Here is a 20,966-nt window from a genome sequence, read left to right on the forward strand (position 1 = left end):
ATGTTCACTACAAATACTTAAATACTACGTCTACGACACATTAGTCTCAAGATAATAAATTAATGTTGTCATTTTAGGGCTGCGTAGAAAGTCCCCAACATCCGTTACGTCACCATCAGGTTGTAGTCTCAAAACTCGGGTTAGCAGGAGCAGCTGGGCGGTCTACGTCGGAAAGTCGGCTCCATCTCCGATTTAGCCTCTCATGTTGTAGCCGTTAGTCATATGTGAAGGAAACATTTCAAATATGGCAATTAATATCACGTCCATATCCTTAAGAATGTTCTACAAAGAATCTAGATTATATTTTTGTTTCAGGTTATTATGTCAGAAATTCAATGTCAATTCCTTGTGAAAGATTTTAACAGGTAAATTATCAAATTAGCTTTAATTTTTTCTATCCAGCCAATCAACCTATAATACGTTAAATTTGACTTGGTATATCGTAACGGCCTTCGGTCTATATTCCGACTACTGTCCGGATACTATTCAACTTCTTCTGAATTTCCGCCTCGACATTTGACATTGATCAGATATAGGCGTAATTCTAAAATCTCTTCACTGTGCAGATTCTTCAGCTCTTATTAATTGAAATATCTCCCTTCTTCTTTCCGCGAGGATTATTTTTTTCGTAGATAAACTTACTTCGAAGTTTTGCGTACCAAATTTTTTATTGTTCACACTCTTCCTCTTTTTTAACAATTTTAAAAAACTTTATATTATTTTTTATCACGGCCGCATGGATCCTTTATAACTTTACGTCTAACTCCATGACCTAGGCATACTTAATTCGCCAAATGAACATCTTTGCCTTCACATGCATGGCCTCCTTGATTTTATGCGTCCGTATTATATACAGTATATACTCTGAAATCACGGCCTATTTCACTTAATATATTCGTTCTTTTTTAGATGTATGGCTCAATTACATAATCTTTGCGATCTCATTTCCGTGCATGGCAAACTTTAAACATCGTATGACATCCTTTATTCCGTTATCAGGACGATGAAAACGGTACAGTATACATGATGGAATGTTGCACCTAGAAGTTCATAACCTGGTATTTAACCTCTGTTATGCAATTGATTTTCATTTGCTACATGAGTTTCCTGTAAAGCAATTACATCAATATTGTTTTCCAGAGATAGTCTTGATAAACACTGACACTTTGATCTGCTTTGTCCTTCTACGTTAATCTGCATTATTTGAATACTTCGGCCTAGGCTGTTGTTTCACGTCCGTAGGTTTAACCTCAAAGTGCCTTACATGTGACCCCTGGGTGGTGATAAGAACGCAATAACACAATGTTGGTATGTTTATTATGTTTGAGGATGGTTTCAGTATCGATCAAGTTATCACCTCGAGGGTTTGCAGGAACCCTGTACGAGAACGAATCGTATCCATGAAATTTCTTTGTAATTTTTCTTCTAAATAGAAGATAATTGCTTTTATGCAAATTAAAGTCAAATTAGCGGTAAATTAATAAATACCATTTCGAGAGAAATATAGGTGCGCACACACACTACTTTGCTACATTACGACTATGAATTCTACCACGTCACAGCGCTTCAGTATGTCTTTTGTTCATGTTTTGTGTGAAGTCTTTGCTCACTTAAATTTTTTGAACTTCTTTGCTTTGCTTTGCTTGATATTACAAGTTAAGCCTAGTTCTTTCAACAAGAAATATTTTTGTGGTATTTACGTATACTTTCTACCTCATCTTCCCGTTTGAACTGCCCGCGCTAGTCATGATGGTCAAAAATGTTGAGAATTCAGACACAGCATTTCCATTCGTCGGGACGTGGACCTCACAAAGGAACTGTTTACTGTCATGTCGAAATAGGCAATGCAATTTCGCAGAGACCACGAGGAGACCCATAAAATAGTGATGTACAAATATTTAGCTGCCATTTCGAAATGGAAGGTTTCGAAATCTTGATACAAAATCCGTGTGACAACGCAGCTTAATGGACAGCTAATGGACAACCCTTGCTTCTTGCTGGCTTGCGCGGTACACAGCAGAGTGGAGTTGCAGTTGTGCGAGAGAGAGAGAGAGAGAGAGAGAGAGAGAGAGAGAGAGAGAGAGAGAGAGAAAACGAACTGGCAGTCTGCCACGCGCCAAGGACACTTTATTGTTACGGAACGAATGTGAAACATAAAAGAGGTGCGTTCATCGCGTGATAAAAACACACATATTTTTGGCATGGACAAGGAATATTCACTTTGAGGCTACATTGTTCTTCACAGTTTTATTTATTTGAAGGCAATATTTCGCAGGCACTTCTAACTCGGGAGGTCTCTCCGTTGTATAATTGGTTGCGAATCACGAATATTTATTCATGTCCTTGAACCGTGGGGAAGAAAATTGAAAATGAATGAAGGACTATATTTTCAGTATGCTGTTTCTTTGATTAACATCAAACTGAAAGTCTTCACAAGTCGGTACAATGTCCGTTAAGCGGCGATACTAAGCCTTTCACTGCCGGTATAAAAACTTGTCCAAGGGCTCTATTTTCCCTGTAGTGTCGGGAGGAATCTGGAGAATTTCTATACTGTTGCCTGGAGGAATGTCTTCAAGACAACTCTTTTCATTATAAGTAGTCCAGGAATCTAGCAATAGCAAACACTTCTCTTCCGCAAATGGGAAGAAGGATTCTCTAAACCAATACTTTAATTACTTTCCCCATTTTCCCTGATTTTGTTGTTGTTATAATTACACTAGTGTCCAAAAGTTAAGCATAATTACTAAACGAGGCCATACCGCCTGATAGGAATGCCAGACGGATTGCTGAACAAACGGAAGCTGACTCATACACCATATGTCACACAACTTGTCCTAAGCAATATTGTCAGAAAGGCTCTGATAGCTAAGGTACACCTTTGACAACAACTAATGAAACTAGGCAATGTCTTCCACAACAAAATATGCTGTTAATAGGGTGTATGGTTACCCCCCTAACAGCCCCACATGGTTCGCAGCGACGTGGCATGCTCTCTATCAGATCGTCCAAGAGCTTTTGTGGCAGCCGATCCCATTCCTCCGAAAGGGCAATGCCAAGGCCTTGGAGGGTCATTGGTGGTGGCTGACGGGATGCAATTCCCATCCCCAATGTATCCCAGGCATGTTCTATAGGATTCAGATCCGCAGACCTTGCTGACCAGTCCATGCGATGAATGTCTTCCCCAACCAGAAATTCATCCACCAGAGCAGCGCGGTGCTGTCGGGCATTATCGTCCATTAAGAGGAAGTCTGGACCAACCGCACTTCTGAAGAGTCGAACATGTGGTCTTAGTACCTCATCCCTCTATCTCCGAGAGTTAACAGTGTTCCTCGGGCCACCCATGAAGATGTGCAGGCCCGTGCGGCCATTCAACATGATGCCGCCCCACAGCATGACGCCACCACCGCCATACTGGTCCAGCTCCACGATGTTCCTGTGGTTGTACCGACGGGAATCGTTCTGCAAACTGAAGCGGGATTCATCTGTGAAGAGCACATGCCTCCATTCATTCATGGTCCAGTTTCGATGTTGACGGCTCCACAGTAAACGGGCCCGTCTCTGTGCTAGAGTGAGTGAGACACACACCGCTAGACGTCGGGCAAACAGCCCTGCTGTTCTGAGCCTCCGGTACACAGTTTGCCGGGAAACGGCAACCCCTGAGACGGCTGCAAGTTCCGTCGACAATTGCCTTGCAGGTGCACTCCGATTTCGCTGGGCGGTTAAGGCCAGATATCGGTCCTGCTGTGAGGTGGTTACCCTTGGTCGACCTGGTACTGGCCTACGACTAACATCTCCTGTGTCTCGAAATCGTCTCCAAAGCCTGGAAATTACACTTTGTGGATACGGCGACTTCGGTCTGTGTCTGGCCTGCTTCCAGGCGGCCGAGTATTCTACCCTGAAAAACGGAGTCCAAATGGCGTCGTTGTGCCATTATATTGTCACGTTCACCACGAGGCTACACTCCGCACACTATAACAGGGCAAACACGATTGAGGGAATATGGGGCACAGGCACTGACTGTGTTTACCTTGCGGTTACGCCGCTAGTCAAAGCAGGGAACACTCCTTTCCTATACAGAGCGAACACGTAAGGTTGGTAGGTGCATATGTCGTGTGATTTTCGGTCTATTTTCTGTTGCCCTGCTTACTCGTAACTTATGCTTAATTTTTGGACACTAGTGTATATTTCTTGCATGAAACATTTCTTTGGAAACTCTCGGACCGAAAGTTCCAGTTGCCTCCTGTAGTAGGCCTACAATGAATAATTTCGGGGAAAGAGTTCCGGCCATACTAACTGTAGGCATAATTGTGTACGAGTGGGAGAATGCACTAACTGAATGAGCAACTGTTTCTATATGTTTCTCACCAACAAACGAGAGAGTCCTTTTCGCTTTCATCTCGCGCACGAAACCACTCTGATCAGCATTGTATATTGAAGAAGGGATGTAGTCTAAAAATCGCTCTATAGCTGCTTCCAAAAAATTCTTTGCGATTTTATCTTCTTCGTCTTCTTCTTGCAGATACGTACGGGGTACAAATTTCGTAATTTTTTTACTTTTTATTCTGTACTTTTCTTAAAACAACTGTACCAACTAGCACATGCGCTGAAATTAGTTCGCCCCATTGAAATCTCTCTTGAAATTTCCAAGGCCCGCAGTCGCAGGTCTTCTTGCTTCTGTACACCGAGAAAATTATTTTGTATGATCAATTTCCTGTGTTCAATGGGGTTTACTGATGTAGTTTCTAATTGGTTCTTCCACGCCTACAGTTGTCATAGTGACGTCACCTTGCGACAACTTTTGCGAACAGTGGTTAATGATAGTCCCTTCTTACCCCCCCCCCCCCTTTTCCTTTAACCATATATTTACAGCTTCTCTTTCGTACGCAAGACCTACAGTTTGTTTCACTTTCTTCTGTGGACTACTTGAACTAGTATATTTGCTAGGTGACTGCGGTGTCTCTTCACTGGACTGACGGGAATCAGACTCGGGGCTCAAAATCGGATCCGTAACACATCTTGTTCCCGGCAATGGTGTGCTGCCTTCTATTTCAGATAATGCAGATGAGTTGTCGCTGCTTACACTATCACTTTCACTGTCACTACATTTCTCCAGACACGATTCCGAGACAAGGATGTTAAAAACAACTTAATCGAGCTAGTCAATGACACCTTCGACATGTTGAACTCCAGGGCGCCTAAATATGAAAAGACTCGTTAGAAATGGATATGGCTTAATCTTAAGGAGCCATGAAAATACTCTGAAGCGCTTTCTGGAGGTGATTACAGAAGTGGGAGTTGGTAAACGGAAAACTTAACTTCGTTTCAGGAGGAGTTCGTAATTTCTATAAACTCTCTCTCTTGGGACTTTTTGAAGACATAAAATATAAGACATACTTGCATTGTTCAACTGCCAGATGAAACAGAGTATGCTTCCAGAATTTTTTTCAGGTGACCGTGGCCTAGGAGCTTTTTATAGCAATTCGTCCCCTTTTGAAGTTAGTAACAGAAATCCACTTCTATTAGGCCATACTTACAGGCAGTAATGAAATACCTCTCTCCAGTAGTGTGTCAGTGGAAGGTGAAAATAATACATTGCCGAATGACACAGGTAGTTTTCATTCTCAAGCTGACAATGATGATTTCTTGAACTCCTTAAGCAATTAATTATGCATAGATGCTGTTGACGGGTCTTAACAACTGGACCCAAAGATGAACCGGAAGAAACGTCAGAGTTGTTAAGGATGGAAGACTTGAGCCAGGACTGCGAAATCGATGACGTAAACCAGGATCCAATTAAATATCTTGCAGGCTACCTGGCATTCAAATGTCACTCTTGGAGTCTCCGGAGGAGGCCTGGTGGAGGTCTATAGGCGGCGTGCGTGTCTATGAGCATGGGGGACCTACCTGAAATGAATTCTAATGTTGAAGAGGGCACAAACACCCAGTCCACGAGCCATAGGAAATAACTAATGAAAGTTTAAATCCCCGACCCGGCCTGAAATCGATCGGACCCCTTGAACGAAAGGCCAGTGTGCTAACCATTTAGCCATGGAGCTGGATACAGCTTGGCTGATGAAGGTGAAATGTATGCGTTGCCACAGGAAGTGCCTCATTTCAAAGTTGTCCAACCGAAGAGTGGAGTCAAAAAGTTATAGTTTGAGGTACGGTTTGGCAGTTTTCACGGGCTTTATATTTATAAATGTAAAAGAATTATGCAGATTTTGACTTCCATACTTAAATCAAAATTTCCCGGAGTTGATTAGAATATTATCTCTCTCTACGTCAGATCTAGGACTTTCATTACAACACGTCACCTCAACAAAACACAAACAGATGTTATGAAGTATTCAGCGAAGAAGAGTGGACTGAGCAGCTTCAGCTTCAACAACTTCTTAAGTCATTAAAACGTGAGTTGTAAACACAATTGAATCAACAACTATTCCAGTGTTTCTATGCATGTATTGAACTTACAGTCGGCTTTTAAGATGTAATTACTCAGAGTTTCTTCTATTATTTATCTACAGTATCATATGATTGATTCCAGGAGATATGTAAAGTACCATTTTATTTTCACTTAATTTATTAAAAATTGAACTTATTTTACTTAATTATCGACGTTTATGCTGCACGCAGGCGCGCACTCCTAGCCCTCCAGTCTACATCACACGCGGTTGACGAGTGATGGGCAACGCTCTCGCTAGAGACTCTCGAAACTGACGTCGCAGATGTCGAGACTCTCCCGAGAATCTCGAGACCAATCCTCCTGTAGTGCAAGCTGTGCGACGTACCAGTAACTACAATACGACTGTAAACTTGATAGTATATCATTGGCAGTTATTGCGCGAACTAACGTGTGAGCCAATACATTTTGTCAAAAGCCTGGGGAAGTACTGCATGTTCAACTGTGAACCCCTTAATACCATTAACGAAAGTGAAAACAGAATGTCAGTATCTTAAAGTCTTCACGACTTATTTAGGATGGACATCTTAGCTGAATAACCATGCATAATTTGCGAATAACTTTAGATACGATGTCCACCTTCTTGGATACTACAGCAGAGGCGTGCATTATTCGAACCTGAGACGGGAAAGATGTTATTTGTTACATATGCAACCCCCATTACACATGAGTGGAACGTGTAATCTAAAATGCCCGACTTTGCTCCAATTCTTTCAGCAGCGGTGATGGGTAATACTCTCGAGACCGATTCTCGTGTGCTGCGAGCTGTGTGACGTCCCAGTAACTACGAGTTTTCATACGGAAACGTGTGTGACGATAAATACTATCGAGAGCCTAGGAAAGCACTGCATGTTGAACTATGAGTTCCTCACTACCATTAACGAAAGTGAATACAGAATGCCAGTATCTTAAACTGTTCACGAGTTATGTCTGGTGGACTTCTTAGCTGAATAACCCATATAATTTGTTAACTGTTATTAGGATGTAAATCTACTTGGATGCCTCACACTCGTTGTCGGTAGGGTAGTTTCTTGTGATTCAGACCGGGTTGGAGGTGTTCTGTGAAGATTCCTCTTCATTGATGTAAGTGCCGAATCATCCCAGAAGTATTTTTGCCGATGTATTTTACTTCTTTTGAATAAGAAACATGGTGCGCTGTGTTATGTGACATTTCTTCAAAGTAACCGACATCCACGACTTACGTTGCTTTTCGGACATAATCTTCAAGTTGTCGCGTACAACTAGACACAATTTCACATTGCACCGTCATATATCGAAGTACCGAATTATGACGCGAATACTCTATAACATTGTAAGGAATTATTTCCTTCGTCACCAGAATATCGGTAAACACATGCAGTGGTAATATGTTAGTGAATGCGGGGTCTGATGACGCTGTACACCTACCTGTCGAAAGACTTGAAGCAAACCGAAGCATTTTAGATTACACATTCTACTTATGCGTAATGGTGGTTGCATATGCAGCAAAGTGCATCTTGCCTCGTCTCGAGTTCGAATAGTGCACGCCTCTACTATCCAGATACGGGTACCTAGGTTCTGTACTTAAACCACCCATTCGTGCACCTACCAGTGCATACAATGCCTGAATGCGTATCATTTATAATTATGTTATACTGCGTCAAAATAGACCTAGACCTTGTCGCTTGACACGTATTTACGAAATTGAGAAGGCCTGTGGTTGGCTGTTCGCACAATCGGCACAAACAACATTCAGCTCCGACTACCTGTAGGTCTGCGACATGCTGCTTGCCGCACAATGTGAGGACAACGCTCTCGAGATCTCTCAATTTCTCGCGCTAGTCTCGAGAAATCCCGAGACCTCGTCTCAGACTGCCCATCACTACGCTTGACCAATGACAGCGCTGTGAGCGGGAATGACCCACCTAATATACTCTATCCACCTTGAATTCACTCTATGCTAATAATTTATTGGTCAACACGCCAACGTCTTCCACACTCCCTTGCAGCTCTGGTTTACTCGTTACGGTTTTCTCCTGGGGTTTCTAAGAAGGCCCTCTGCGGACAGTGTAAGAAAGCGACCGAAATGAGTCTTAATGTAACAGCTGTTAGATCTCTGCCGGACGGAAGTCATTGCATACGATGCAATGAGCAAGATACTCCCACCCACGTGCTAGGCTTTTGTCGTAGAGTTGAAGAGAATAGATCGCCACGATGCACTGACTCAGTGAATGCATGTAACCTCCAGGAGCGTGACGAGTTTGAGGTTTGGACATGAAGCACTGTAGGCACAACCACTTAATACTCATTAAGACGCGCCGACATCAGCTATCGACTGTAAATTGTATTTCTCTTATTACTCGCCCTGTAATCCAATTTGAAGTTAAGGACAACAACGTGCAGTTTGTAAACAGGAGCGTGCAATTATCAACCTCGTTGCAAAGGGCTGGAGGCTAAACCCAAAGTCAGCCAGTAGGAAGTCGATGGGGTTATGTTCGGAGCACAAGAACCAACGCCTCGAAAGAGTAAAGGTTCACGTACCCATGCAAGCGGATAATTGTGAACAGTGGATAGCTGGTGGCCGAAGATATGATCTTTTGAATCCTTGCTCCTGGACAATATCTTTATACTATTTTAATCTAGATAACTTTAAATCAAGTGATTTTCTGCAACTGCCAAAATTTGTTGAGTTCACTATATAAAACCATGGAAGTTCACTGTCCACGGAAGTGCGTCAAAAGGAACTCTTGCAGAAAATGAAAGTTTTTCGGTGTTCGAGCAGCAGAATAAATTTCAGAGCATATGCGCTGCGTAATTGTGATGTTTTGAACCTTTCTTAGTACTTTCTTGCACGTAGACTTCCACACGCATGTCAAATTTTCACCCAACCTGAATCATCTACAAAGGTCTCACGAAGGAAACTTTGCAAGACGCTGCACGAAAGGTCCAGTATTGCACATACACTAACGAGTTTTAATTATATATTTAATTTTCTGACTGCTACTGGACGTAATGGCCTGCAGCAACATCAACTGTACTCCAGAGTGAAAACACCGGGTGTGCCAAGTAGACTTTTCCTTCGTATCAGACAGCACATTACTAAAGAACCTTTTAGAGTAAAGGGGCATTGAAGGGTCCTTTGGGAAATATATGAGTAAAACTATTTTTTCCAATTCAGTTCATTTATGTTATGGACTATATACAATGAAACAAAGTATACATCAGTCTTTGAATAGTTAAGCGATACAAAACATTTACAAATTACACGTTGGTCTTTTCGGGATAGTGGAAAGTATTCTACACAAGTTTACAATGAACATTCTTGAGAGTTGTTACATTAGAAGCCACTCTGAACAAGTGGAGTATTCACACAATTGTCTTTCAAATTGAAATTACTGTGCCATTGGTTCTTGTCCTTGCTTAGCACTTTGTTTTGGAGCTTGGGCGACAGCAGGCGCTCCCACCTGAGTGATCGGGACAAGACGTTCCCCTTCAGGTTGAGGCAAAGCCTAAAACACAAAGAATAAGGCATTATACAGTAGTCGCAGAAAGTATTCGTACACGAACATTTTAACGTACAGCTGATAAGCACCATGAACTAATATAAACACATCCAGTGAGACATATGTATAAAGAAAATACACCTCGCTAACATTTGCTACCATATTTACAGCACTCAATATAAACAAACAAACCCGTCTTAACAAAAAAATATTCGTATACTACTAGATAATTCAAACACTTCCCGCAGTCTTTGTTCAAACATAGTCTTTATACTTTGTATGCATGCCTTCAGCTTTGATGACCTGTTCCAGACGTCTTGGCATTGAGTTAACTAAATGTTTGGTGTACTCTTCAGATATGTTGGACCGTGCATCTGAGATTAGATCTTTAAGATCTTTATTAGTAGGATGGCGTTTTTGCACTTTATTTGCCTAGATGATCCCACAGGTTCTCTCTGGGATTGAGATTTAGACTCTGCGGTGGAGTAAGAAATCATTTTCGGGCATTGCAGAACGACCATTCACGGCTTACCATTGCACGGTGCTTAGTATCATTGTCCTGTTGGAAGGGGAAGCTTGTGTGTACTGCTGTTTGAATTATGATGCAGCACATCTACGTACTTCCTGGCATCCATAATATCAATAAATGCCAGGTTTCCTACTATTCGCAGCCATGCAGCCCCAAACCATCCCATTCGCTCCTCCGTGTTTTACCGTGGGAATTACGTATCGAGGTGCAAGTTCGATGTTTGGCTTGCGCCATACCTTCCTGCTCCTAACAGTTTCAAACTGTAAACTTCGCTTGATGAGAAAAAAAATAATGTTCCAAAAGTTCATTGTCTTTCCACAGTACTCTTTCGCGAACTGTAGGAGCTTCTGCTTATTTATTTCATTTAAGTGGCTTCTTTAGTGGACAACCACTACGCAGGTTCGTACTGTGAAATACGTTCCTTTTTTTGCACACTCACCGTTTTGTTGGACCTTGAAGCGAGGTCTGTAGCGATGGATGCAGCACTTCGGAACCGTTCCTTTTGTGCCGATCGCACAATAATGCGTCGTTCCCATACTGTCAGCTCTTCTGGAGGAGCTGATCTGGGTTTGTTTTGTTTGTCCGTTGTGCTTGTATTTATTAACTACTGAACTCGCCGTAGTAAAGCTAATACGAGCTGTTCTACTTGACAACTATTACTTTGTTTATACAGCAACACTATTCTCTTTGACTCAATGATAGTTCCGTCGTCTTTCGCCCCCATACCAAATAACCTTGCGGCGACGACAGCTCAGCGATATCCCTTCGTGCAGCCACAGTGGCCTAAACCTGTGGCGACAACTGATTTAACCAATCACAAAGGCAGTATATCCGCACTGTACGAATACTTTCTTGGCGGTACGATCTGCAGTTTGTATACAGTATCGTGCCGATCATGTTACATTTTAAACTATATATGTTCACCGTGTATATCTGATGCCTTTCATTATGCTGTTTATAAATCCGACTTCAACTAGTAAGTCGTAATGATGTTCAATCACTTTCCATAGGTGTACGAATACTTTGTGTGGCCACTATTTGTAATTACGAGGTTAACCGAGACCATTTTCTGATGCTTTTTGTTTAAAGGGACCTAACATCTAGGTCATCAGCCCTTAATGGTACGAAATGAGACGAAATGAAATGACAAATGAAAAATTCAAAAACATCCACTGATCAAAATTCAAAACGTGAGGACGAAGAATGAATGGAGCGATGGATGATCTGAATTTAAAACGATCAGTTGAACCAACCCACAGTGCCTCACATGCACAGAAGCTGGCGTAGGACAATAGTATTACTGACCAAGGGAGTGCTTCTATAGCACACTACTGAATCTATGATACTTTTAGTGGAAAGGGGTGCAAAATCCAAGTCAGCGGCTCTTCATAACGGCACTTATCGCTAGGAAAGTAGAACCATGGTATTTGTTATGTTGTGGTACTAATAAAGAACAGCGTAGACTCGCTGTATTCCGCACATTATGGTACTACTCACAGGCATTGAAATTCGCACATGTATTTCAGATCTACAGTGTGTCGCACATTGCGGCGCCATTTACAGGCAACGCAAACCTATGGTGTTTCACATAAGTGTACTAACCACAGGGACTCTTACTATCCCGTGGTGTTCCTCATATAGTGGGTACTAATCATAGGCAAGCTAGAACCATGGGATCCTCATCCCTTCGTGGCGCTCATATAGGGCTACTAATCACAGGTACTGTAAAAGCCGTCGCGCTCTCGTTTGCTATTAATCACAAACCTGTTTGGTACCCAAGATAGTGGTAATACGCACAAGGAAAAGCGACCCATGGTGTTCCCCGCGTGGTGGTACTAACCACAAGTAGTTTCATGGTTCTAATTTGATCATCCCTTGGTCGCCCCTTTTAGTCGCTTCTTACGACAGGCAGGGGATACCGTGGGTGAATTCTTCGTTTGCGTCCCCCAGCCACAGGGGGTTGGGCGTTTGGTCCGCGAGAGGTATTTAATTTCCCTTAAGTCTGCCGGCAAGGAGCCCCTATTCGCCACCTGGGACGCGTCACGTGAGAGTATCACCTCTCCCCCTGCTACGCCAGCATAGTAGGTTCGTGGAGACCATTTTCTAATAGTCGTCTCATTGGGTCTGATTGGCCCAATTTAATATTTTTCTCTTATTCCTGTTGCTAGCATGCACTTTACTACAACCCCTCCCCCCCCCCCCTCCCCTCGGTGCCTTACTAGTTTCTCTTCCTAAGAAACAATAGCCAATATTCAGTTGCCCTCGATAGTTCATTGCGTACGGAGTCGAAGAAGTGAAGACAGGCACACTTCGTCTGTCAGTACTGATACTAGTAATAATGTATGGCCTCAGCTACCATGTGCAGATATTTCAATTTGACGCCATCTGGCTGTCTGCTCGCCAATTTTGACGTTTTGTTTTACTGGAAGCCTACTAGACGGCAGACTGAGTAAACCGAAACTCTTTGCCGTCTATGGTTGAGATTTAATGAATTTTGTCGGGTAAACAATGAATTTGTCACCAGAGATCTTTTACATGCCGACATCGTATGACATGGAGTGTCCGCCGTTCAAAATTCCGACTACCTCTGCCGGGTTTGAACCAGCTATCTTTGAATCCGGAGGCCGACACTACCACTGATTCACAGAGGCAGCTACTGTCGCAAGTGCCAAAATACAATTTTATTTGCAGCATTTGCGTAGAAATTTATTGAACTGAGCCGGTCCCGTGGTGGTTGCCTCTTACCCGGAGGCGTCGGGTTCGATTGCCATCTAGGTTGGGACTGGTTCTAGCTCCATTCAGCCTACGTGAGGAGCTATCTGACGGTGAGATGGCGGTTCCTGCCTAGAAAGCCAAGAATGACGGTCGTGAGGATTCGTCGTGCTGACTACACGACATCTCGTAATCTGCAGGTCTTCGGGCTGTGCAGCTGTCGCTTGGTAGGCCAACACCCTGGTTTGGTTTTCATTGAAACGACGCTGTCATGTTCTTGAATGCATTTCAAGAATTTGAATTTTGATTTTAAATACTGTGTTACAAGATTCAGACATACAAGAAAAATTTCTTATTCGTGTTCTATAATTTCAAAAGCAAAACACTGAGGAAAGTGATTTATCAGCGCGTAAAAGGTAACCGAATAGGAAGAGTATGTGTAAAGAAAGAAAATCTTTAAAAAAGTGTTAAATGTCTTTACAAGCTTAGGAAAACAGTTCAGTTTATTCGGAAGAAATTTATTGAACACAAATTTCAATTATGTCGAATGTAGTCCAAGGAAATTGTAACTACAATAACATTAAAAATCATTAAATTCAAATTAAGACTGCAAAGAGAAAAACGGGTCAGTCTCGTTGCGACCAGACGACGGTGAAATAAAATGTGCATACCTTGCGAGGTGCTTCAATGGTGAGTATTCCATCCGAAGCGAGTTTGGATGTAAGGGTATTAGGGTCAACATCCTCGGGCAATGTGTACCGTCTCTGGAATTCGCGAGAGATGAATCCATGTTCGTCTGGCCTCTCTTCATGCTTTCCTTCAACCACAACGGAATTTCCTACAGTCTTCACAACAATTTCCTCAGGTTTGAACTGTTGGACATCAATGTTTGCCTGAAAGATAAACATCATAGGAAATTTTCCGAAATCTGACTGCGTCACTAAAGATGCATGAATAAGAAATACCACTTTACCCTGAATCCGTCCTTATTGTACTGAATGTTTGAGACACCGCTGTCACGGGCAGCCATGCGACGCCATGGTCTCGAGTACATTGGGCTACGTTGTGGAAACAGCAAATCCTCATCGAGGAGACCCAGTCCAAAATTTTGATCGAAGAGCGATCTTGGGCGGAAAACGTCCCAGTCGCCAAAGAAGTCGTTCAGCACGTATGGAACGAGAGACATCTGAAACAGTTGAGAATTATCAATAAACATTCATGTGGTTATATGTTAGTTGTGGTTCAGCACTCAAGTCGGAACGTCTAATTAATGAGAATGTAAAAAAGAAACTTTTGTGAAGGATAGTGTACACGTTGAAGTTCTTCAACCGGGCAGGAAATTAAGGTGGGGACACTACGCTGAACGCTCGGTTGAGAAATCCGACTAGGAAGTGACCAACAGAGACCAAATTTAAGACGTTTGTTTACATAAAGACAAACACACTAAATGGCACTAAGGGGCATCATAATCTAACACTACTTTTTCGTGCCGTCCGTATCTTGCGAGATAATGGTACTGACGTTTTTTTGTTGTTGTTGGTGATTGTTTTTAAGAGTAAAACTAGGCAACCATCAAACACTAAGGAGAGAGTAAAAACGGAAGGGATCCAACACTTCTAAAAAACAGGGTATTGGCCAAAGAAAGTCAAGGGCGTGAAAATGAGAAGACTCCCTAGGCCTCGAATGCCTAATACCATCGGGGTCGAAAGAGAAAAGTGTTGGCCAAGGGAGGACTGATGGGATAGACGGAAGTGATGATCCTGGCATAAGTGGAAGCAGTGCCAAGACTCTTGCTGAGGGCCCCGTGGTCGTCAACCTACGCTCACAACTTCAGAGTTCCTGAGGTCCTAACTTATTTAATGGAATTGCAGTGTTTCCAACACAGCCCTAAACCTACGAACATAAATTCAGTACCATGATTACGGCATTTTGAAAATTTGACGAGTACTTTGCTTGCCAGCTAGGAACTGCTACATATGAAACACTAGCAGTTACCCGCGGCTTCGCTCGCGTGGATTTCGTAAAATAATAAAAATAATCGTTTCTCGTTACTGCACTAAGACATTATCAGGAAATCCTTCAAGTATAAACATTCACCGATAAATCGAGTTTGATTTACACCGGAAATTTTGTAAACCACATTTGTGTTATTGCCTTTTGGTGCTTAGATGACCATGCAACATAGAACTGTACACATGATAAATAGCCTTTCTCAAATCGAAAAAAGTTGAATTTTAAAGGAGATTCCAAATATCTATCTCCAGGTCGTAACATTTTCAGTTTTAGATAGGTTATAAGAATCTCCATAAAAAGAATTTAAACCTTTTATCAGTCATTCCCATTTTCCAAAAATGGAAAAGAAATACATGTTCCTTTACTTTTAAAGGAGATCCAAAATACTAATTTCCACGTCTGTATCAACTTTAGTTTTCATAAGATATAAGTATTCTAAGACAAATAATTCAATAAATTTTTCAATTCTTTCAGCCCCGTTAATTGGATTTTTAGAAATCCAAGGAATATGTGTTACTTTACTTTTAAAGGGGATTCCAAACACCGATTTTAATGTCTGCAACATCTATAGTTTGAGATAGAAGTAGACTCATACAAATAATTTAATTATTCAATTTATTCACCCCCGCCTAAGTGCATTTTCCGAAAACAAAAAAATATGCATTTCTTTATGAGATTCCAATCACCAATTTTTACATCTAACGTCTTCAGTTTGAGATATCAGTATCTCAATACTGAGAATTCAACCCACTTTTCAGTCCTTTCTACCCGCCCCAAGTGTTTTATCCGAAAACAAAATACGTGTTTCTTATTTTTGGAGGTGATTAAAAATACCAATTTTCACTTCTGTAACATGTTAAGTTTTTAGATATACTGCAGATATGGTCATTCTAAAAATTTACCCTCTTCCATTTCTCTTAAGCGGATTTTTCGAAAAAAAAATCTAGTGTACTTTTACACGAGATTCCAAGTACCAGTTTTCAAGTCTGCAACATGTTAAGCGTCTGGGATATATTGTAGGCCTAGAGATGTATATACATTTTAAATTCCAACCCGTTTGTCACTCCCGTTCACCCCGTATTCATTGGACTTTTTAAAAAATTACGTTTTTATTTTTAAAGGAGATTCCAAATACCAATTTTCAGGTCTAATATCTTCAGAAACTGAAGATATAAGTATCCTAATTAAAGGTATTTAACACCTTTTTCACCCTTTTCCAACACTCCTAGAGGGATTTTTCGAAAACAAAATAAGTATTTTTAAAGGAAATTCTAAATACCAATTTTTACATCTGTAAAGTTTTCAGATATAGATACTCTCATTTTAAAAATTCACCCCCTTTTCACCCCACTTAGCGACGGAATATCCAAAAATCCTTCCTTAGCGAGCACCTACATTGTAATATAAGTGTATCCTCAAAATTTAATTTCTTTATGTCTAGTAGTTTTGGCTCGGCGATGATGAATCAGTCAGTGAGGACAAGTTATTTTATATATGTATGAGCCAGCTGTTAGAATACAGAGTCTTCACCTTCTTCCGACAGATGGATATTCCGCTATCTTCAGCCCAAAAACACCGTGATAAAATGTATGACTTAACTCTGAATATCGCCGTAAGCAACGAGTTCTACGAGAACAGATTATTAACCTGAAATGACAAACCGTTAGCTTGCGGTCGGGAAATTGTTGGTTCGAACCCTACTATCGGCAGTCCTGAAGATGGTTCTCTGTGGTTTGCCATTTTCGCTTTAAGGCCATTCCTAACTCATTGTCACCAAAAACCCATCCGTGTTAAAAAAAAAAAAAGCACGCGGTACATGATTGACGTGGGAAGGACATCTTCCTGTAAAACGGGGCCAAATTGCAAAAATAAAGGCATAGTTTGAAAGTTTCAAAGTATACAACTGGACAATCACTCCTTACCACTAATCGGGAAGGGGGGGGGGGGGAATAGATTCTTTGAAGAATGAACAAAAAGAGAACGGCCACGGAAATGAGAGATTCTCCAGGCTTCGCAAACCTAATACCATCGGGATCAGAAGAACAAGGGTTGACTGCAGGAAGTCTGATGGGAAAGGATACCCGTCGCATCTTTTTTTCCTTTACCTACGGCAATATTAAATGACGAATCTTATATTTAGTGTATTGTACTGAATTTATAATGTTTGTAGGTTTAAGGCTATGTGTAGAAAACAGCGTATTTATATTTAAGGAAACAAAGATAGTTGCATTCTCTGAAGATTTTGATTCCATTAGTTACTGTTAATGAAGGTGAAAGTGAAAGCAGAATGTTAATATCTTTAGCGGTTCACAAGTTATGAGGTGGACAGCTTAGCTGCCTAATCCTGTATATAAAATAACATGTCCTGTGACTTTATGCCGGCCCCATGGTGTAGGGGTAGCGTGCCTGCCTCTTACCTGGAGGCCCCGGGTTCGATTCCCGGGGAGGTCAGGGATTTTTACCTGGACCTGAGGGCTGGTTCGAGGTCCACTCAGCCTACGTGATTAGAATTGAGAAGCTATCCAACTGAGATGGCGGCCCCGGTCTAGAAAGCCAAGAATAACGACTGAGAGGATTCGTCGTGCTGACTACACGACACCTCGTAATCTGCAGGTCTTCCGGCTGAGCAACGGTCGCTTGGTACGCCAAGGCCCTTCATGGGCTGCAGTGCCATGGGGTTTGGTTTGACCGACTATTCAATGTGGAGCTAAAACTACTGGACAAAAGAAATTACATTTCGGGGGTACATTTACTTGTGTGTAGGTGCTCACTAAGAAAGGATTCTTGGACATTCCGTCGCTAAGGGTGGTGAAAAGAGGGAATGAGGTAAATTGTTTGAATTTTCATTCAAACATTAAGCTTACAGACGTGAAATTTGGCATTTGGAATTCTCTCTTAAAACTAAAGACTCATTTTTTCGGAAATTCAATGAATGGAAGTGAACATTTTATATATTTTCTTACGATACCAATACGTAGCCTGGTCATCCTAGCCCCAAAAGGCAATGCCACAAACTTCGTTTACGAAGATTTAATGGGGTAAATGAAACTGAACCGTTTCGGCGAGTTGTACTGTAGGAATTTTCGGATAATGCCATAGTGTAATACCGAGGAGCGATTACTTTGATAAAGTTACGAAATCCACGAAAACTAAGCCGCTTGTAACAACTAGCGCGTGCACACGTACACACAGTGTTTCACCCGCCCCCCTGCCATCCAGTTTTATGCAGCCCGTCACATCTATTCTGAAATACATTGGTCCCTCTTCCTAAACCGGGGTAAGGTAACTGGTTATGGGTTAGAGGACAGCAGGAATCGTGAGGAAAATGCGTTTAGAGTACCCCGAATGAACCCGCAAAACGGGCTGATACAGAAAGAACAGGTACCTTTCAACAGGAGGTGTACAAACAGCAGAACAGTTGCTGTTTGTACCCAGCGTTTGTCTGTATGTAAAATGCCTTTTCAGAATTGCTTTTTTGTCAAGTGGTCGATTCAGTTTACTTTTACTATTTTCACGAAGGCAACGATTTGCATTCCGTAATAATACCAGTAGGCCTACATTGCTTGAGAACATGTAAATGTAATGCAAAAGAAATTAAATATCGTCAAAATATTTAGGAGAGGATGTATTACAGTTGTCTCATGCAACTATCTGAATGAACAAATAGAAAATAATTTACCTTTCTAAGAAAACTAAGAAAATGGAGCCGTATTTACAGTTTCATGTAAATAAGCTCAAAAACGATTCCGAGAAAAATGCCAAACCTGTCCTGTGCGCAAGAAATACCTTTCAAGTCACGTTAAAGGTCTTTTTATAGGAAAAGGGGTCGTATTTCCAGCAATCCGGTATTGCTGAATTCGACTACTTGTTTCTGAAACCCGTTTCCTTTAAACTTCATTTAACCGAAATATTTCTACTAAAAAATAAAAATAAAGAAGAATCTGTTGGCATTATCGCCACGAAATGTGTCAATGCTTTCAGAAAGGCTAAAAGAAATAGAACACGAGCAAAACTGTTTTCGTAGCATACAATATTTGGTCAGAAAATAAAATTATAAAATCTAGTAAGTCGATCGAACACGTTTGCTTTAACGACCAAAGAGCATAATAACTTTCTAGATAATTGTTTGGGTTCATTTTTTCCAGTGACCCATTCAGATATGAAAGGGTTATTCCATTCCACGTATTGTGTACTCATGAGAAGAACTATAAATCGCCAAGCGTTATTTTTCCCGATTCAACGTCAATGAAAGAAAAGTTCGGAACTCCGAAAATGTACGTCACTATTGTTTATCCGGGCTCGTTCCACATAAGGACAAGGCATGTGTTTTTATTAACACAGCGAGTGGCGCACCACTTCCCGTCTGATGCCTACACATAAGAAACCCTTCAATATCCCCAAATTATTCATCGGATTCGCAAAATAAGCACATCACTGAAGTTGTCGTTCGAATCGAAGTTGTCCTATTGGGTAAAACTCCTAGTCCCATTAAAAACAAAGTTGCTACCGGCTTTTTTGTAATTTCGTATGTGATGGAAACTAATTGGGCGTTATTTATGAGCCCCTTAATACAGTTTAGAATTTTAAAACAGAACGGATCAGAAGATATTTCAGAAGGACAACTTAGCTGAATAACCCTATACACTTACATTTTTATATTTAACCCCGCGTAGAGAAGTTATCCGACTCTTCTTGACACGCAAATCATCCAGTAACTACCGTCAGTAAGACAGGTCGGGACATGCATAAGATGGCAATACTACTAATCTCGCAAGCAGAAAGATTTATATAGCCCTTATCGAAATTCACTTCAAATTTACATGTAGTGAAAAATTTGCACATTTCCTACCAATATGAAGCTTTAACGTACTATAGGAACGTTTCCTACTCTTGTCAACTGTCAGCTGTCCAAAGGCCTAGAACAAATATTTTACTTTAAATACGTAATTAAGATAAAGATAATTCATATATTCGATATTTGAAGTTTTTTACTACAAATGAACAATGCAAGTTTAGAGTCTCAGATGGAGATGCTCGTGAAACTCAACTCAATATGAAAGGGTATTCACCAAAGCACATTACTAATTGCTAGGCCCCATTAAATCACTTTACAAGCTTCATTACCGCCAGTTCCAATTCAGTCTACCTAAATTGTAGTTAATAATTCATTGATATGACCATCACAATTTAACTAAATAAGTTAAAGAAATATTGCCCGATTTAAATGCAACTGATGCACATGAAACCGCATTTACGGCGAAAGGCTCTCAATTCATATTTAAACATACAGCTCATACGAAAAGTAAACTCCGCACAATAGTAATACGAGAAGCTTTGCAACTCACCTTCCTGGATAGAAAAATCAAGTCTGGAACAACAGCAAGCACAGTACCGTCACGTACCCGCAGCAAGCAAACTCAAACAACCCTACACACCGCTACTGTCACTCTTTCATATACTCACACTGATCTGCTGTCTGGAATATTCTAGATACAACGATTTTTCGGTGCTTCTGGAAAAGGATCTCGTAGAACTTTCTACAGCGCAGCTGTTGCGCATGAATGAACGGTCAGTGATATCGTTCGCATTCAAAGCTGATTGGCTGAACAGCATTCCAGCCCACACAGCGGAGAGGGGAGCGAAGAAGGGATGATTCCTGGCGGAGGGAGGAAGGATTCGACAGCTCGTCCCAATGTGCGTTTTCATTTCTTCAGTGCGGTTATTTATTCCTGTTGATTAATGTAGTTTCATTTTGGTCTTAGGTCCAGAT

At 41.3% G+C, this 20,966-nt stretch overlaps 1 protein-coding gene across 1 annotated transcript; it reads right to left on the reverse strand.

Annotated features, from left to right (window-relative positions):
• Positions 1 to 9,612: 9,612 nt before the first annotated feature.
• On the reverse strand, positions 9,613 to 20,690 carry LOC136872476 (alpha-crystallin B chain-like). The gene is made up of 4 exons (XM_067146288.2): positions 20,542 to 20,690; positions 14,157 to 14,369; positions 13,855 to 14,076; positions 9,613 to 9,948 (listed from the first exon to the last, which is right to left on the reverse strand). Exons 2-4 carry the CDS (start codon positions 14,367 to 14,369, stop codon positions 9,832 to 9,834), a joined length of 552 nt encoding a protein of 183 aa, XP_067002389.2. The 5' UTR covers positions 20,542 to 20,690; the 3' UTR covers positions 9,613 to 9,831.
• Positions 20,691 to 20,966: the final 276 nt, after the last annotated feature.

The sequence above is a fragment of the Anabrus simplex genome, chromosome 1, assembly GCF_040414725.1.
Source record: "Anabrus simplex isolate iqAnaSimp1 chromosome 1, ASM4041472v1, whole genome shotgun sequence".
In the NCBI taxonomy this organism is placed as follows: domain Eukaryota; kingdom Metazoa; phylum Arthropoda; class Insecta; order Orthoptera; family Tettigoniidae; genus Anabrus; species Anabrus simplex.